The sequence below is a fragment of the Petromyzon marinus genome, unplaced genomic scaffold, assembly GCF_048934315.1.
Source record: "Petromyzon marinus isolate PM22_M1 ecotype Great Lakes invasive population unplaced genomic scaffold, UKy_Petmar_22M1.pri1.0 PM_G_Scaffold_19, whole genome shotgun sequence".
Taxonomy (NCBI): Eukaryota; Metazoa; Chordata; class Hyperoartia; order Petromyzontiformes; family Petromyzontidae; genus Petromyzon; species Petromyzon marinus.
The window spans coordinates 643,523-662,962 of record NW_027422750.1 but is presented as its reverse complement, the minus strand read 5'-3'; the positions used below and the strand labels follow the sequence as shown (position 1 = coordinate 662,962).

The 19,440-nt window shown below is 50.7% G+C and overlaps 1 protein-coding gene across 1 annotated transcript in view; it reads right to left on the bottom strand.

Moving 5' to 3' along the window:
* The window catches only part of LOC142912123 (uncharacterized), a 33,741-nt gene extending 16,285 nt beyond the window's left edge, over positions 1–17,456 (bottom strand). The window contains exons 1-3 of the mRNA XM_076060441.1: positions 17,313–17,456; positions 16,516–16,714; positions 15,150–15,328 (exon numbers count right to left, since the gene is read on the bottom strand). Of these exons, the coding sequence (XP_075916556.1) occupies positions 15,150–15,328; positions 16,516–16,714; positions 17,313–17,406 (472 nt within the window). The 5' untranslated portion in view covers positions 17,407–17,456. The remainder of the gene's footprint in view (positions 1–15,149; positions 15,329–16,515; positions 16,715–17,312) is intronic.
* Positions 17,457–19,440: the final 1,984 nt, after the last annotated feature.

Genomic DNA, 19,440 nt, shown 5'->3' with positions numbered 1-19,440 from the left:
CAGAGTGAGTGAGTGGAGTTTGTGTGATCTCTCCCTGTTCTACAGAGTGAGTGGAGTTTGTGTGATCTCCCCCTGTCCTACAGAGTGAGTGAGTGGAGTTTGTGTGATCTCCCCCTGTTCTACAGAGTGAGTGTGTGGAGTTTGTGTGATCTCCCCCTGTCCTACACAGCAAGTGAGTTGAGTTTGTGTGATCTCCCCCTGTCCTACAGAGTGAGTGAGTGGAGTTTGTGTGATCTCCCCCTGTCCTACAGAGTGAGTGAGTGAGTTGAGTTTGTATGATCTCCCCGTCCTACAGAGTGAGTGAATGGAGTTTGTGATCTCCCCCTGTTCTACAGAGTGAGTGGAGTTTGTGTGATCTCCCCCTGTCCTACACAGCGAGTGAGTGGAGTTTGTGTGATCTCCCCCTGTACTACAGAGTGAGTGAGTGGAGTTTGTGTGATCTCTCCCTGTCCTACAGAGTGAGTGGAGTTTGTGTTATTTCCCCCTGTCCGACAGAGTTTGTGAGTGGAGTTTGTGTGATCTCCCCCTGTCCTACAGAGTGAATGAGTGGAGCTTGTGTGATCTCCCCCTGTCCTACAGAGTGAGTGGAGTTTGTGTGATCTCCCCCTGTTCTACAGAGTGAGTGTGTGGAGTTTGTGTGATCTCCCCCTGTTCTACAGAGTGAGTGAGTGGAGTTTGTGTGATCTCTCCCTGTTCTACAGAGTGAGTGGAGTTTGTGTGATCTCCCCCTGTCCTACAGAGTGAGTGAGTGGAGTTTGTGTGATCTCCCCCTGTTCTACAGAGTGAGTGTGTGGAGTTTGTGTGATCTCCCCCTGTCCTACACAGCAAGTGAGTTGAGTTTGTGTGATCTCCCCCTGTCCTACAGAGTGAGTGAGTGGAGTTTGTGTGATCTCCCCCTGTCCTACAGAGTGAGTGAGTGAGTTGAGTTTGTATGATCTCCCCGTCCTACAGAGTGAGTGAATGGAGTTTGTGATCTCCCCCTGTTCTACAGAGTGAGTGGAGTTTGTGTGATCTCCCCCTGTCCTACACAGCGAGTGAGTGGAGTTTGTGTGATCTCCCCCTGTACTACAGAGTGAGTGAGTGGAGTTTGTGTGATCTCTCCCTGTCCTACAGAGTGAGTGGAGTTTGTGTTATTTCCCCCTGTCCGACAGAGTTTGTGAGTGGAGTTTGTGTGATCTCCCCCTGTCCTACAGAGTGAATGAGTGGAGCTTGTGTGATCTCCCCCTGTCCTACAGAGTGAGTGGAGTTTGTGTGATCTCCCCCTGTTCTACAGTGAGTGAGTGGAGTTTGTATGATCTGCCCCTGTTCTACAGAGTGTGTGGGTGGAGTTTATATGATCTCCGCCTGTCCTACAGAGTGAGTGAGTGGAGTTTGTATGATCTTCCCCTGTCCTACAGAGTGAGTGGAGTTTGTGTGATCTCCCCCTGTTCTACAGAGTGAGTGTGTGGAGTTTGTGTGATCTCCCCCTGTTCTACAGAGTGAGTGAGTGGAGTTTGTGTGATCTCTCCCTGTTCTACAGAGTGAGTGGAGTTTGTGTGATCTCCCCCTGTCCTACAGAGTGAGTGAGTGGAGTTTGTGTGATCTCCCCCTGTTCTACAGAGTGAGTGTGTGGAGTTTGTGTGATCTCCCCCTGTTCTACAGTGTGAGTGGAGTTTGTGTGATCTCCCCCTGTCCTACACAGCAAGTGAGTTGAGTTTGTGTGATCTCCCCCTGTCCTACAGAGTGAGTGAGTGGAGTATGTGTGATCTCCCCCTGTCCTACAGAGTGAGTGAGTGAGTTGAGTTTGTATGATCTCCCCGTCCTACAGAGTGAGTGAATGGAGTTTGTGATCTCCCCCTGTTCTACAGAGTGAGTGGAGTTTGTGTGATCTCCCCCTGTCCTACACAGCGAGTGAGTGGAGTTTGTGTGATCTCCCCCTGTGCTACAGAGTGAGTGAGTGGAGTTTGTGTGATCTCCCCCTGTCCTACAGAGTGAGTGGAGTTTGTGTGATCTCCCCCTGTTCTACAGAGTGAGTGGAGTTTGTGTGATCTCCCCCTGTCCTACAGAGTCAGTGAGTGGAGTTTGTGTGATCTCCTCCATTCCTACAGAGTGAGTGGAGTTTGTGTGATCTCCCCCTGTTCTACAGAGAGTGAGTGGAGTTTGTATGATCTGCACCTGTCCTACAGAGTGAGTAGAGTTTGTGTGATCTCCCCCTGTTCTACAGAGTGAGTGGAGTTTGTGTGATCTCCCCCTGTCCTACAGAGTCAGTGAGTGGAGTTTGTATGATCTCCCCCTGTCCTACAGAGTGAGTGGAGTTTGTGTGATCTCCCCCTGTTCTACAGTGAGTGAGTGGAGTTTGTATGATCTCCCCCTGTCCTACAGAGTGAGTAGAGTTTGTGTGATCTCCCCCTGTTCTACAGAGTGAATGAGTAGAGTTTGTGTGATCTCCCCCTGTACTACAGAGTGAGTGAGTGGAGTTTGTGTGATCTCCCCCTGTCCTACACAGCAAGTGAGTTGAGTTTGTGTGATCTCCCCCTGTCCTACAGAGTGAGTGAGTGGAGTTTGTGTGATCTCCCCCTGTACTACAGAGTGAGTGAGTGGAGTTTGTGTGATCTCTCCCTGTCCTACAGAGTGAGTGGAGTTTGTGTTATTTCCCCCTGTCCGACAGAGTTTGTGAGTGGAGTTTGTGTGATCTCCCCCTGTCCTACAGAGTGAATGAGTGGAGCTTGTGTGATCTCCCCCTGTCCTACAGAGTGAGTGGAGTTTGTGTGATCTCCCCCTGTTCTACAGTGAGTGAGTGGAGTTTGTATGATCTGCCCCTGTTCTACAGAGTGTGTGGGTGGAGTTTATATGATCTCCCCCTGTCCTACAGAGTGAGTGAGTGGAGTTTGTATGATCTCCCCCTGTCCTACAGAGTGAGTGGAGTTTGTGTGATCTCCCCCTGTTCTACAGAGTGAGTGTGTGGAGTTTGTGTGATCTCCCCCTGTTCTACAGAGTGAGTGAGTGGAGTTTGTGTGATCTCTCCCTGTTCTACAGAGTGAGTGGAGTTTGTGTGATCTCCCCCTGTCCTACAGAGTGAGTGAGTGGAGTTTGTGTGATCTCCCCCTGTTCTACAGAGTGAGTGTGTGGAGTTTGTGTGATCTCCCCCTGTCCTACACAGCAAGTGAGTTGAGTTTGTGTGATCTCCCCCTGTCCTACAGAGTGAGTGAGTGGAGTTTGTGTGATCTCCCCCTGTCCTACAGAGTGAGTGAGTGAGTTGAGTTTGTATGATCTCCCCGTCCTACAGAGTGAGTGAATGGAGTTTGTGATCTCCCCCTGTTCTACAGAGTGAGTGGAGTTTGTGTGATCTCCCCCTGTCCTACACAGCGAGTGAGTGGAGTTTGTGTGATCTCCCCCTGTACTACAGAGTGAGTGAGTGGAGTTTGTGTGATCTCTCCCTGTCCTACAGAGTGAGTGGAGTTTGTGTTATTTCCCCCTGTCCGACAGAGTTTGTGAGTGGAGTTTGTGTGATCTCCCCCTGTCCTACAGAGTGAATGAGTGGAGCTTGTGTGATCTCCCCCTGTCCTACAGAGTGAGTGGAGTTTGTGTGATCTCCCCCTGTTCTACAGTGAGTGAGTGGAGTTTGTATGATCTGCCCCTGTTCTACAGAGTGTGTGGGTGGAGTTTATATGATCTCCGCCTGTCCTACAGAGTGAGTGAGTGGAGTTTGTATGATCTTCCCCTGTCCTACAGAGTGAGTGGAGTTTGTGTGATCTCCCCCTGTTCTACAGAGTGAGTGTGTGGAGTTTGTGTGATCTCCCCCTGTTCTACAGAGTGAGTGAGTGGAGTTTGTGTGATCTCTCCCTGTTCTACAGAGTGAGTGGAGTTTGTGTGATCTCCCCCTGTCCTACAGAGTGAGTGAGTGGAGTTTGTGTGATCTCCCCCTGTTCTACAGAGTGAGTGTGTGGAGTTTGTGTGATCTCCCCCTGTTCTACAGTGTGAGTGGAGTTTGTGTGATCTCCCCCTGTCCTACACAGCAAGTGAGTTGAGTTTGTGTGATCTCCCCCTGTCCTACAGAGTGAGTGAGTGGAGTATGTGTGATCTACCCCTGTCCTACAGAGTGAGTGAGTGAGTTGAGTTTGTATGATCTCCCCGTCCTACAGAGTGAGTGAATGGAGTTTGTGATCTCCCCCTGTTCTACAGAGTGAGTGGAGTTTGTGTGATCTCCCCCTGTCCTACACAGCGAGTGAGTGGAGTTTGTGTGATCTCCCCCTGTGCTACAGAGTGAGTGAGTGGAGTTTGTGTGATCTCCCCCTGTCCTACAGAGTGAGTGGAGTTTGTGTGATCTCCCCCTGTTCTACAGAGTGAGTGGAGTTTGTGTGATCTCCCCCTGTCCTACAGAGTCAGTGAGTGGAGTTTGTGTGATCTCCTCCATTCCTACAGAGTGAGTGGAGTTTGTGTGATCTCCCCCTGTTCTACAGTGAGTGAGTGGAGTTTGTATGATCTCCCCCTGTCCTACAGAGTGAGTAGAGTTTGTGTGATCTCCCCCTGTTCTACAGAAGGAGTGTGTGGAGTTTGTGTGATCTCCCCCTGTTTTACAGAGTGAGTGGAGTTTGTATGATCTCCCCCTGTCCTACAGAGTGAGTGGAGTTTGTATGATCTCCCCCTGTCCTACAGAGTGAGTAGAGTTTGTGTGATCTCCCCCTGTTCTACAGAGTGAATGAGTAGAGTTTGTGTGATCTCCCCCTGTACTACAGAGTGAGTGAGTGGAGTTTGTGTGATCTCCCCCTGTCCTACACAGCAAGTGAGTTGAGTTTGTGTGATCTCCCCCTGTCCTACAGAGTGAGTGAGTGGAGTTTGTGTGATCTCCCCCTGTACTACAGAGTGAGTGAGTGGAGTTTGTGTGATCTCTCCCTGTCCTACAGAGTGAGTGGAGTTTGTGTTATTTCCCCCTGTCCGACAGAGTTTGTGAGTGGAGTTTGTGTGATCTCCCCCTGTCCTACAGAGTGAATGAGTGGAGCTTGTGTGATCTCCCCCTGTCCTACAGAGTGAGTGGAGTTTGTGTGATCTCCCCCTGTTCTACAGTGAGTGAGTGGAGTTTGTATGATCTGCCCCTGTTCTACAGAGTGTGTGGGTGGAGTTTATATGATCTCCCCCTGTCCTACAGAGTGAGTGAGTGGAGTTTGTATGATCTCCCCCTGTCCTACAGAGTGAGTGGAGTTTGTGTGATCTCCCCCTGTTCTACAGAGTGAGTGTGTGGAGTTTGTGTGATCTCCCCCTGTTCTACAGAGTGAGTGAGTGGAGTTTGTGTGATCTCTCCCTGTTCTACAGAGTGAGTGGAGTTTGTGTGATCTCCCCCTGTCCTACAGAGTGAGTGAGTGGAGTTTGTGTGATCTCCCCCTGTTCTACAGAGTGAGTGTGTGGAGTTTGTGTGATCTCCCCCTGTCCTACACAGCAAGTGAGTTGAGTTTGTGTGATCTCCCCCTGTCCTACAGAGTGAGTGAGTGGAGTTTGTGTGATCTCCCCCTGTCCTACAGAGTGAGTGAGTGAGTTGAGTTTGTATGATCTCCCCGTCCTACAGAGTGAGTGAATGGAGTTTGTGATCTCCCCCTGTTCTACAGAGTGAGTGGAGTTTGTGTGATCTCCCCCTGTCCTACACAGCGAGTGAGTAGAGTTTGTGTGATCTCCCCCTGTACTACAGAGTGAGTGAGTGGAGTTTGTGTGATCTCTCCCTGTCCTACAGAGTGAGTGGAGTTTGTGTTATTTCCCCCTGTCCGACAGAGTTTGTGAGTGGAGTTTGTGTGATCTCCCCCTGTCCTACAGAGTGAATGAGTGGAGCTTGTGTGATCTCCCCCTGTCCTACAGAGTGAGTGGAGTTTGTGTGATCTCCCCCTGTTCTACAGTGAGTGAGTGGAGCTTGTATGATCTGCCCCTGTTCTACAGAGTGTGTGGGTGGAGTTTATATGATCTCCGCCTGTCCTACAGAGTGAGTGAGTGGAGTTTGTATGATCTTCCCCTGTCCTACAGAGTGAGTGGAGTTTGTGTGATCTCCCCCTGTTCTACAGAGTGAGTGTGTGGAGTTTGTGTGATCTCCCCCTGTTCTACAGAGTGAGTGAGTGGAGTTTGTGTGATCTCTCCCTGTTCTACAGAGTGAGTGGAGTTTGTGTGATCTCCCCCTGTCCTACAGAGTGAGTGAGTGGAGTTTGTGTGATCTCCCCCTGTTCTACAGAGTGAGTGTGTGGAGTTTGTGTGATCTCCCCCTGTTCTACAGTGTGAGTGGAGTTTGTGTGATCTCCCCCTGTCCTACACAGCAAGTGAGTTGAGTTTGTGTGATCTCCCCCTGTCCTACAGAGTGAGTGAGTGGAGTATGTGTGATCTCCCCCTGTCCTACAGAGTGAGTGAGTGAGTTGAGTTTGTATGATCTCCCCGTCCTACAGAGTGAGTGAATGGAGTTTGTGATCTCCCCCTGTTCTACAGAGTGAGTGGAGTTTGTGTGATCTCCCCCTGTCCTACACAGCGAGTGAGTGGAGTTTGTGTGATCTCCCCCTGTGCTACAGAGTGAGTGAGTGGAGTTTGTGTGATCTCCCCCTGTCCTACAGAGTGAGTGGAGTTTGTGTGATCTCCCCCTGTTCTACAGAGTGAGTGGAGTTTGTGTGATCTCCCCCTGTCCTACAGAGTCAGTGAGTGGAGTTTGTGTGATCTCCTCCATTCCTACAGAGTGAGTGGAGTTTGTGTGATCTCCCCCTGTTCTACAGTGAGTGAGTGGAGTTTGTATGATCTCCCCCTGTCCTACAGAGTGAGTAGAGTTTGTGTGATCTCCCCCTGTTCTACAGAAGGAGTGTGTGGAGTTTGTGTGATCTCCCCCTGTTTTACAGAGTGAGTGGAGTTTGTATGATCTCCCCCTGTCCTACAGAGTGAGTGGAGTTTGTATGATCTCCCCCTGTCCTACAGAGTGAGTAGAGTTTGTGTGATCTCCCCCTGTTCTACAGAGTGAATGAGTAGAGTTTGTGTGATCTCCCCCTGTACTACAGAGTGAGTGAGTGGAGTTTGTGTGATCTCCCCCTGTCCTACACAGCAAGTGAGTTGAGTTTGTGTGATCTCCCCCTGTCCTACAGAGTGAGTGAGGGGAGTTTGTGTGATCTCCCCCTGTACTACAGAGTGAGTGAGTGGAGTTTGTGTGATCTCTCCCTGTCCTACAGAGTGAGTGGAGTTTGTGTTATTTCCCCCTGTCCGACAGAGTTTGTGAGTGGAGTTTGTGTGATCTCCCCCTGTCCTACAGAGTGAATGAGTGGAGCTTGTGTGATCTCCCCCTGTCCTACAGAGTGAGTGGAGTTTGTGTGATCTCCCCCTGTTCTACAGTGAGTGAGTGGAGTTTGTATGATCTGCCCCTGTTCTACAGAGTGTGTGGGTGGAGTTTATATGATCTCCCCCTGTCCTACAGAGTGAGTGAGTGGAGTTTGTATGATCTCCCCCTGTCCTACAGAGTGAGTGGAGTTTGTGTGATCTCCCCCTGTTCTACAGAGTGAGTGTGTGGAGTTTGTGTGATCTCCCCCTGTTCTACAGAGTGAGTGAGTGGAGTTTGTGTGATCTCTCCCTGTTCTACAGAGTGAGTGGAGTTTGTGTGATCTCCCCCTGTCCTACAGAGTGAGTGAGTGGAGTTTGTGTGATCTCCCCCTGTTCTACAGAGTGAGTGTGTGGAGTTTGTGTGATCTCCCCCTGTCCTACACAGCAAGTGAGTTGAGTTTGTGTGATCTCCCCCTGTCCTACAGAGTGAGTGAGTGGAGTTTGTGTGATCTCCCCCTGTCCTACAGAGTGAGTGAGTGAGTTGAGTTTGTATGATCTCCCCGTCCTACAGAGTGAGTGAATGGAGTTTGTGATCTCCCCCTGTTCTACAGAGTGAGTGGAGTTTGTGTGATCTCCCCCTGTCCTACACAGCGAGTGAGTAGAGTTTGTGTGATCTCCCCCTGTACTACAGAGTGAGTGAGTGGAGTTTGTGTGATCTCTCCCTGTCCTACAGAGTGAGTGGAGTTTGTGTTATTTCCCCCTGTCCGACAGAGTTTGTGAGTGGAGTTTGTGTGATCTCCCCCTGTCCTACAGAGTGAATGAGTGGAGCTTGTGTGATCTCCCCCTGTCCTACAGAGTGAGTGGAGTTTGTGTGATCTCCCCCTGTTCTACAGTGAGTGAGTGGAGCTTGTATGATCTGCCCCTGTTCTACAGAGTGTGTGGGTGGAGTTTATATGATCTCCGCCTGTCCTACAGAGTGAGTGAGTGGAGTTTGTATGATCTTCCCCTGTCCTACAGAGTGAGTGGAGTTTGTGTGATCTCCCCCTGTTCTACAGAGTGAGTGTGTGGAGTTTGTGTGATCTCCCCCTGTTCTACAGAGTGAGTGAGTGGAGTTTGTGTGATCTCTCCCTGTTCTACAGAGTGAGTGGAGTTTGTGTGATCTCCCCCTTTCCTACAGAGTGAGTGAGTGGAGTTTGTGTGATCTCCCCCTGTTCTACAGAGTGAGTGTGTGGAGTTTGTGTGATCTCCCCCTGTTCTACAGTGTGAGTGGAGTTTGTGTGATCTCCCCCTGTCCTACACAGCAAGTGAGTTGAGTTTGTGTGATCTCCCCCTGTCCTACAGAGTGAGTGAGTGGAGTATGTGTGATCTCCCCCTGTCCTACAGAGTGAGTGAGTGAGTTGAGTTTGTATGATCTCCCCGTCCTACAGAGTGAGTGAATGGAGTTTGTGATCTCCCCCTGTTCTACAGAGTGAGTGGAGTTTGTGTGATCTCCCCCTGTCCTACACAGCGAGTGAGTGGAGTTTGTGTGATCTCCCCCTGTGCTACAGAGTGAGTGAGTGGAGTTTGTGTGATCTCCCCCTGTCCTACAGAGTGAGTGGAGTTTGTGTGATCTCCCCCTGTTCTACAGAGTGAGTGGAGTTTGTGTGATCTCCCCCTGTCCTACAGAGTCAGTGAGTGGAGTTTGTGTGATCTCCTCCATTCCTACAGAGTGAGTGGAGTTTGTGTGATCTCCCCCTGTTCTACAGTGAGTGAGTGGAGTTTGTATGATCTCCCCCTGTCCTACAGAGTGAGTAGAGTTTGTGTGATCTCCCCCTGTTCTACAGAAGGAGTGTGTGGAGTTTGTGTGATCTCCCCCTGTTTTACAGAGTGAGTGGAGTTTGTATGATCTCCCCCTGTCCTACAGAGTGAATGAGTGGAGTTTGTGTGATCTCCCCCTGTACTACAGAGTGAGTGAGTGGAGTTTGTGTGATCTCTCCCTGTCCTACAGAGTGAGTGGAGTTTGTGTGATTTCCCCCTGTCCGACAGAGTTTGTGAGTGGAGTTTGTGTGATCTCCCCCTGTCCTACAGAGTGAATGAGTGGAGCTTGTGTGATCTCCCCCTGTCCTACAGAGTGAGTGGAGTTTGTGTGATCTCCCCCTGTCCTACAGAGTGAGTGAGTGGAGTTTGTGTGATCTCCCCCTGTCCTACAGAGTGAGTGGAGTTTGTGTGATCTCCCCCTGTTCCAAAGAGTGAGTGGAGTTTGTGTGATCTCCCCCTGTTCTACAGAGTGAGTGGAGTTTGTGTGATCTCCCCCTGTTCCAAAGAGTGAGTGTGAGTGGAGTTTGTGTGATCTCCCCCTGTCCTACAGAGTGTGTGAGTGGAGTTTGTATGATCTCCCCCTGTCCTACAGTGTGAGTGAGTGGAGTTTGTGTGATCTCCCCCTGTTCTACAGAGTGAGTGGAGTTTGTGTGATCTCCCCCTGTTCTACAGAGTGAGTGGAGTTTGTGTGATCTCCCCTTGTTCCACAGAGTGAGTGTGAGTGGAGTTTGTGTTATCTCCCCCTGTCCTACAGAGTGTGTGAGTGGAGTTTGTATGATCTCCCCCTGTCCTACAGAGTGTGTGAGTGGAGTTTGTGTGATCTCCCCCTGTTCTACAGAGTGAGTGGAGGTTGTATGATCTCCCCCTGTTCTACAGATTGAGTGAGTGGAGTTTGTGTGATCTCCCCCTGTTCTAGAGAGTGTGTGAGTGGAGTTTGTGTGATCTCCCCCTGTTCTACAGAGTGAGTGGAGTTTGTGTGATCTCCCCCTGTCCTACAGAGTGAGTGAGTGGAGTTTGTGTGATCTCCCCCTGTCCTACAGAGTGAATGAGTGGAGTTTGTGTGATCTCCCCCTGTACTACAGAGTGAGTGAGTGGAGTTTGTGTGATCTCTCCCTGTCCTACAGAGTGAGTGGAGTTTGTGTGATTTCCCCCTGTCCGACAGAGTTTGTGAGTGGAGTTTGTGTGATCTCCCCCTGTCCTACAGAGTGAATGAGTGGAGCTTGTGTGATCTCCCCCTGTCCTACAGAGTGAGTGGAGTTTGTGTGATCTCCCCCTGTCCTACAGAGTGAGTGAGTGGAGTTTGTGTGATCTCCCCCTGTCCTACAGAGTGAGTGGAGTTTGTGTGATCTCCCCCTGTCCTACAGAGTGAGTGGAGTTTGTGAGATCTCCCCCTGTTCCAAAGAGTGAGTGGAGTTTGTGTGATCTCCCCCTGTTCTACAGAGTGAGTGGAGTTTGTGTGATCTCCCCCTGTTCCAAAGAGTGAGTGTGAGTGGAGTTTGTGTGATCTCCCCCTGTCCTACAGAGTGTGTGAGTGGAGTTTGTATGATCTCCCCCTGTCCTACAGTGTGAGTGAGTGGAGTTTGTGTGATCTCCCCCTGTTCTACAGAGTGAGTGGAGTTTGTGTGATCTCCCCCTGTTCTACAGAGTGAGTGGAGTTTGTGTGATCTCCCCTTGTTCCACAGAGTGAGTGTGAGTGGAGTTTGTGTTATCTCCCCCTGTCCTACAGAGTGTGTGAGTGGAGTTTGTATGATCTCCCCCTGTCCTACAGAATGTGTGAGTGGAGTTTGTGTGATCTCCCCCTGTTCTACAGAGTGAGTGGAGTTTATATGATCTCCCCCTGTTCTACAGATTGAGTGAGTGGAGTTTGTGTGATCTCCCCCTGTTCTAGAGAGTGTGTGAGTGGAGTTTGTGTGATCTCCCCCTGTTCTACAGAGTGAGTGGAGTTTGTGTGATCTCCCCCTGTCCTACAGAGTGAGTGAGTGGAGTTTGTGTGATCTCCCCCTGTTCTACAGTGAGTGAGTGGAGTTTGTATGATCTGCCCCTGTTCTACAGAGTGTATGAGTGGAGTTTGTATGATCTCCCCCTGTCCTACAGTGAGTGAGTAGAGTTTGTATGATCTCCCCCTGTCCTACAGAGTGAGTGGAGTTTGTGTGATCTCCCCCTGTTCTACAGAGTGAGTGTGTGGAGTTTGTGTGATCTCCCCCTGTTTTACAGAGTGGAGTTTGTATGATCTCCCCCTGTCCTACAGAGTGAGTGAGTGGAGTTTGTGTGATCTCCCCCTGTTCTACAGAGTGAGTGAGTGGGGTTTGTGTGATCTCTCCCTGTTCTACAGAGTGTGTGGAGTTTGAGTGATCTCCCCCTGTCCTACAAAGTGAGTGAGTGAGTGGAGTTTGTGTGATCTCCCCCTGTTCTACAGAGTGAGTGAGTGGAGTTTGTGTGATCTCCCCCTGTTTTACAGAGTGAGTGTATGGAGTTTGTGTGATCTCCCCCTGTTCTACAGTGTGAGTGGAGTTTGTGTGATCTCCCCCTGTCCTACACAGCAAGTGAGCTGAGTTTGTGTGATCTCCCCCTGTCCTACAGAGTGAGTGAGTGGAGTTTGTGTGATCTCCCCCTGTCCTACAGAGTGAGTGAGTGAGTTGAGTTTGTATGATCTCCCCCTGTCCTACAGAGTGAGTGCATGGAGTTTGTGATCTCCCCCTGTTCTACAGAGTGAGTGGAGTTTGTGTGATCTCCCCCTGTCCTACACAGCGAGTGAGTGGAGTTTGTGTGTTCTCCCCCTGTTCTACAGAGTGAGTGGAGTTTGTGTGATCTCCCCCTGTCCTACAGAGTGAGTGGAGTTTGTGTGATCTCCCCCTGTTCTACAGAGTGAGTGTGTGGAGTTTGTGTGATCTCCCCCTGTTCTACAGAGTGAGTGAGTGGAGTTTGTGTGATCTCTCCCTGTTCTACAGTGAGTGGAGTTTGTGTGATCTCCCCCTGTCCTACAGAGTGAGTGAGTGGAGTTTGTGTGATCTCCCCCTGTTCTACAGAGTGAGTGTGTGGAGTTTGTGTGATCTCCCCCTGTTCTACAGTGTGAGTGGAGTTTGTGTGATCTCCCCCTGTCCTACACAGCAAGTGAGTTGAGTTTGTGTGATCTCCCCCTGTCCTACAGAGTGAGTGAGTGGAGTTTGTGTGATCTCCCCCTGTCCTACAGAGTGAGTGAGTGAGTTGAGTTTGTATGATCTCCCCGTCCTACAGAGTGAGTGAATGGAGTTTGTGATCTCCCCCTGTTCTACAGAGTGAGTGGAGTTTGTGTGATCTCCCCCTGTCCTACACAGCGAGTGAGTGGAGTTTGTGTGATCTCCCCCTGTGCTACAGAGTGAGTGAGTGGAGTTTGTGTGATCTCCCCCTGTCCTACAGAGTGAGTGGAGTTTGTGTGATCTCCCCCTGTTCTACAGAGTGAGTGGAGTTTGTGTGATCTCCCCCTGTCCTACAGAGTCAGTGAGTGGAGTTTGTGTGATCTCCTCCATTCCTACAGAGTGAGTGGAGTTTGTGTGATCTCCCCCTGTTCTACAGTGAGTGAGTGGAGTTTGTATGATCTCCCCCTGTCCTACAGAGTGAGTAGAGTTTGTGTGATCTCCCCCTGTTCTACAGAAGGAGTGTGTGGAGTTTGTGTGATCTCCCCCTGTTTTACAGAGTGAGTGGAGTTTGTATGATCTCCCCCTGTCCTACAGAGTGAATGAGTGGAGTTTGTGTGATCTCCCCCTGTACTACAGAGTGAGTGAGTGGAGTTTGTGTGATCTCTCCCTGTCCTACAGAGTGAGTGGAGTTTGTGTGATTTCCCCCTGTCCGACAGAGTTTGTGAGTGGAGTTTGTGTGATCTCCACCTGTCCTACAGAGTGAATGAGTGGAGCTTGTGTGATCTCCCCCTGTCCTACAGAGTGAGTGGAGTTTGTGTGATCTCCCCCTGTCCTACAGAGTGAGTGAGTGGAGTTTGTGTGATCTCCCCCTGTCCTACAGAGTGAGTGGAGTTTGTGTGATCTCCCCCTGTCCTACAGAGTGAGTGGAGTTTGTGTGATCTCCCCCTGTTCTACAGAGTGAGTGGAGTTTATGTGATCTTCCCCTGTTCCAAAGAGTGAGTGGAGTTTGTGTGATCTCCCCCTGTTCTACAGAGTGAGTGGAGTTTGTGTGATCTCCCCCTGTTCCAAAGAGTGAGTGTGAGTGGAGTTTGTGTGATCTCCCCCTGTCCTACAGAGTGTGTGAGTGGAGTTTGTATGATCTCCCCCTGTCCTACAGTGTGAGTGAGTGGAGTTTGTGTGATCTCCCCCTGTTCTACAGAGTGAGTGGAGTTTGTGTGATCTCCCCCTGTTCTACAGAGTGAGTGGAGTTTGTGTGATCTCCCCTTGTTCCACAGAGTGAGTGTGAGTGGAGTTTGTGTTATCTCCCCCTGTCCTACAGAGTATGTGAGTGGAGTTTGTATGATCTCCCCCTGTCCTACAGAGTGTGTGAGTGGAGTTTGTGTGATCTCCCCCTGTTCTACAGAGTGAGTGGAGTTTGTATGATCTCCCCCTGTTCTACAGATTGAGTGAGTGGAGTTTGTGTGATCTCCCCCTGTTCTAGAGAGTGTGTGAGTGGAGTTTGTGTGATCTCCCCCTGTTCTACAGAGTGAGTGGAGTTTGTGTGATCTCCCCCTGTCCTACAGAGTGAGTGAGTGGAGTTTGTGTGATCTCCCCCTGTTCTACAGTGAGTGATTGGAGTTTGTATGATCTGCCCCTGTTCTACAGAGTGTATGAGTGGAGTTTGTATGATCTCCCCCTGTCCTACAGTGAGTGAGTAGAGTTTGTATGATCTCCCCCTGTCCTACAGAGTGAGTGGAGTTTGTGTGATCTCCCCCTGTTCTACAGAGTGAGTGTGTGGAGTTTGTGTGATCTCCCCCTGTTTTACAGAGTGGAGTTTGTATGATCTCCCCCTGTCCTACAGAGTGAGTGAGTGGAGTTTGTGTGATCTCCCCCTGTTCTACAGAGTGAGTGAGTGGGGTTTGTGTGATCTCTCCCTGTTCTACAGAGTGAGTGGAGTTTGTGTGATCTCCCCCTGTCCTACAAAGTGAGTGAGTGAGTGGAGTTTGTGTGATCTCCCCCTGTTCTACAGAGTGAGTGAGTGGAGTTTGTGTGATCTCCCCCTGTTTTACAGAGTGAGTGTGTGGAGTTTGTGCGATCTCCCCCTGTTCTACAGTGTGAGTGGAGTTTGTGTGATCTCCCCCTGTCCTACACAGCAAGTGAGTTGAGTTTGTGTGATCTCCCCCTGTCCTACAGAGTGAGTGAGTGGAGTTTGTGTGATCTCCCCCTGTCCTACAGAGTGAGTGAGTGAGTTGAGTTTGTATGATCTCCCCCTGTCCTACAGAGTGAGTGAATGGAGTTTGTGATCTCCCCCTGTTCTACAGAGTGAGTGGAGTTTGTGTGATCTCCCCCTGTCCTACACAGCGAGTGAGTGGAGTTTGTGTGTTCTCCCCCTGTCCTACAGAGTGAGTGAGTGGAGTTTGTGTGATCTCCCCCTGTTCTACAGTGTGAGTGGAGTTTGTGTGATCTCCCCCTGTCCTACACAGTGAGTGAGTGGAGTTTGTGTGATCTCCCCCTGTCCTACAGAGCGAGTGGAGTTTGTGTGATCTCCCCCTTTCCTACAGAGTGTGTGAGTGGAGTTTGTGTGATCTCCCCCTGTCCTACACAGCGAGTGAGTGGAGTTTGTGTGATCTCCCCCTGTTTTACAGTGTGAGTGGAGTTTGTGTGATCTTCCCCTGTCCTACACAGCGAGTGAGTGGAGTTAGTGTGATCTCTCCCTGTGAGCCGAAGACACACACACAGGCAGAAAAAGTCACAGACATACACAGAGACACAAACACACAGAGAGACCCACACAGACAAAGATGACAAAGATCCTCCGTGTAGCCTGAAAAACACCGTTGGGGCAAGTGCTGTTAGTGAGCACCAGACAGGCACGGACAAAGAGAGACACAGAGAGAGAGACAAAGAGAGAGACACACACACACACAGACACAGAGAGAGACACACACACACAGAGACACAGAGAGAGAGACACACACAAAGACACAGGCATATGTACAATCTCGTGCCACTCACTTTCCCTCAAGGGCACGACCACAACCGCTACCCAGGGTGAGGATCGCGATGGCGAGGATGAGAAGGAGAATCTCACACGGAGGAGGTAGCGGCCACCGGGATCGTCCAGCGCCGAGGAGACGTCGCACCGCGTCTCCGTTGTGGCAGCGCAGACGGTCTGCCAGCGGGCTCGTCTGAAGCTGCGCAGACAGAGACACAGGGAGGAGTGGTGAGGGTGGTGAGGAGCCAGTGGGTGAGAGAGACGTGTGTGTGTGTGTGTGAGTGGGTTGGTGGGTGAGTGGGTTGGTGAGTGAGTGGGTGAATGGGTGTGTGTGTGAGTGAGTGGGTTGGTGGGTGAGTGAGTTGGTGAGTGAGTGGGTGAGTGGGTTGGTGAGTGGGTGAATGGGTTGGTGAGTGAGTGGGTGAATGGGTGAGTGGGTGATTGAATGGGTGAGTGAGTGGGTGATTGAGTGGGTTGGTGAGTGAGTGGGTGAGGGGGTTGGTGAGTGGGTTGGTGAGTGAGTGGGTGAGTGAGTGGGTTGGTCAGTGAGTGGGTTGGTGAGTGGGTTGGTGAGTGAGTGGGTGAGTGGGTGGGTGAGTGGGTTGGTGAGTGGGTAAGTTGGTTGGTGAGTGGATGAGTGAGTGGGTTGGTGAGTGAGTGGGTGAGTGAGTGGGTTGGTGAGTGAGTGGGTTGGTGAGTGGGTTGGTGAGTGAGTGGATGAGTGGGTGGGTGAGTGGGGTGGTGAGTGAGTGGGTAAGTTGGTTGGTGAGTGGGTGAGTGAGTGGGTTGGTGAGTGAGTGGGTTGGTGAGTGGGTTGGTGAGTCAGTGGGTGAGTGGGTGGGTGAGTGGGTTGGTGAGTGAGTGGGTAATTGGTTGGTGAGTGGGTGAGTGGGTTGGTGAGTGAGTGGGTGAGTGAGTAGGTTGGTGAGTGAGTGGGTGAGTAAGTGAGTGGGTGAGTGAGTGGGTGAGTGGGTTGGTGAGTGGGTTGGTGAGTGAGTGGGTGAGTGAGTGGGTTGTGAGTGAGTGGCTGAGTGAGTGGGTGAGTGAATAGGTTGGTGAGTGAGTGGGTTGGTGAGTGAGTGGGTTGGTGAGTGGGTTGGTGAGTCAGTGGGTGAGTGGGTGGGTGAGTGGGTTGGTGAGTGAGTGGGTAATTGGTTGGTGAGTGGGTGAGTGAGTGGGTTGGTGAGTGAGTGGGTGAGTGAGTAGGTTGGTGAGTGAGTGGGTAAGTGAGTGGGTGAGTGAGTGGGTGAGTGGGTTGGTGAGTGGGTTGGTGAGTGGGTGAGTGAGTGGGTTGTGAGTGAGTGGCTGAGTGAGTGGGTGAGTGAATGGGTTGGTGAGTGAGTGGGTTGGTGAGTGAGTGGCTGAGTGAGTGAGTGAGCATCTCACAGTTTGCTCTGAACTGTGTATGTAACATTCAGGAACGTTGAGTTGGTCGTGGTCGTGGTGGTCGAGTTGATGGTTAAAGGATCAACAAGTGGGGGTCTATCCCCTCCATCCCCACTGGGAGCCGCTTCAACGGGGTCCCAGCAAAGGGTCGCCAGGAGGTCTCGAGACTCCAAACGAATATTCAGTGGGAACAGCGGAGCTGGGCAGATGGGGAAAAACACTCAAGAGTGCGCTAACCACTGCACCACCACTCCTCACTCACACACACAGTGCGTTAACCACTGCACCACCACTCCCCACTCACACCCACACAGTGCGCTAACCACTGCACCACCACTCCCCACTCACACACAGTGCGTTAACCACTGCACCACCACTCCCCACAAACACAGAGTGCGTTAACCACTGCACCACCACTCCCCACACACTCACACAGTGCGCTAACCACTGCACCACCACTCCCCACTCACAGACACACAGTGCGCTAACCACTGCACCACCACTCCCCACCCACACACACAGTGCGCTAACCACTGCACCACCACTCCCCACCCACACACACAGTGCGCTAACCACTGCACCACCACTCCCCACACACTCACACAGTGCGCTAACCACTGCACCACCACTCACACACAGTGCGCTAACCACTGCACCACCACTCCTCACTCACACAGTGCGCTAACCACTGCACCACCACTCCCCACTCACACACAGTGCGCTAACCACTGCACCACCACTCCCCCCACAATCACAACCTGGCACCCGATTTATCGACCACCTCGGGCTCTGCTCACCGTGGCTGCTGCACGTGACGAGGTGGTGGAGGAGGAGGAGAGGCAGGATGAAGGGGAAGAGTAGGCCAAGTTTGTAGAGTTTCGACATCGCCATTAACCCCACACGCAGCCACGCGTCCGCCTCACCCAAGTCACGTGCTGAGGAAATCGATTCAAGGTTAAATTAAAAACTAGGATCGATTCCTATGGGGATAACATATGCGAATCGATAGTGGTCAAAAATCGAGCCGATGGCATCGATCCCTATTGGGACTGCATTGGAATTGACGTTGGTCGTGAGTGTAAAATGGAATCGAATACATTTTCGATAACATGGGAATTGATTATGGCGATTTGTTCTAATAACATAGGAATCGATCTAGCTAGTGATTTAAAGCGTATAGAATCGAATCCCATTGGGATACCTACCATGAGAATCGATTGTGTTAGAAAAGGAGAGCGTTTGAATCGATTCCTATTGAGATAACATTGTAGTCTATGAATCAGAATCAGAAAGGGTTTTTTTCGCCATGAAAGTTCACACCAATACGGAATTTACTTTGGCAGGATGGTGCATACATTCAACATATAGGAATCTAAAATCTTAAATAAGTTTTAAACAAGTCTTACTATTATAAGGGTTAAAAGTCTAACACCAAGGGGCTGAAGTATATAAAATTGAATAAATATCGAATATAAAATAGCTTTAAGATATAATTTAAAAATAAAAAAATACAACAAGGTTAACATAGTTAATATCGGCAAGGTGTCATCATGTAGATAAAATGTTAGAATCAGTGTTAGCCCTTGGCCTCGTTTAACAGGCCAGCAGCAGATGGGAAGAAACTGTTTTTATGGCATGAGGTTTTGGTCCTGATGGACCGAAGCCTTTTGCCGGAGGGGAGTAGCTGAAACAGAGAGTGTCCAGGGTGGGAGGAATCCGCCACAATCTTCCTCGCTCGCCTCATGGACCTTGTTGTGTGCAGGTCCTCGAGGGTTGGTAGATTGCAGGTAATTACCTTCTCAGCAGTGTGGATGATACGCTGCAGTCTGCTCTCGTCCTTGGCAGTGGCAGCAGCGTACCAGATGGTTATGGAGGAGGTGAGGATGGATTCAATGATCGCTGTATAGAATTGTACCATCATTGTCTTTGGCAGGTTGAATTTCTTCAGCTGCCGTAGAAAGTGCATCCTCTGTTGAGCTCTCTTGGTGAGGGAGCTGATGTTCAGTTCCCACTTGAGGTCCCGGGAGAGAATAGTGCCCAGGAAGCGGAAGGACTCTACAATTTTGACTGGGGAGTCTAACAGGGTGATGGGGGTGAGGGGGGCTGTATTCTTCCTGAAGTCCACAACCATCTCAACTGTATTTAGAGCATTTAGCTCTAAGTTGTTCTGGCTACACCAGGTCACCAGGTTGTCAGCTTCCCACCTATAGTCAGACTCATCCCCACCAGAGATCAGCCCAATGAGGGTGGTGTCGTCCGCAAACTTCAAGAGTTTGACGGACAGATGATTGGAGGTGCAGCTGTTGGTATACAGGGAGAAGAGCAGAGGGGAAAGGACGCAGCCCTGAGGAGTTCCGGTGCTGAAGGACTTGGAGTCGGAGATTTGTGTTCCCAGCTTAACGCACTGCTTCCTGTCAGACAGGAAGTGTGATCCATTTACAGGTGGTGTAGGGCACGTTCAGCTGGAAGAGCTTGTCCTGAAGCAGGGCAGGGATGATGGTGTTAAAGGCAGAGCTGAAGTCCACAAACAGGATCCTGGCGTAGGATGCTGGGGCGTCCAGATGCTGTAGGGTGAAGTGGAGGGCCATGTTAACTGCGTCGTCCACAGACCTGTTGGCTCTGTAGGAAAACTGAAGGGGGTCCAGGAGAGGGTCTGTGATGGCTTTGAGGTGTGCCAGGACCAGGCGCTCAAAAGACTTCATTACCACAGATGTAAGGGCGACCGGTCTGTAATCATTTAGTCCTGTTGGCCTTAGCTTTTTGGGCACAGGGATGATGGTGGAGGACTTGAGACAGGCTGGTACATGGCATGTCTCCAGGGAGGTGTTAAAGATGTTGGTGAACACCGGAGACAGCTGGTCAGCGCAGTGCCTGAGGGTGGCTGGAGAGACAGAGACCGGCCCGGCTGCTTTGCGTGGATTCTGC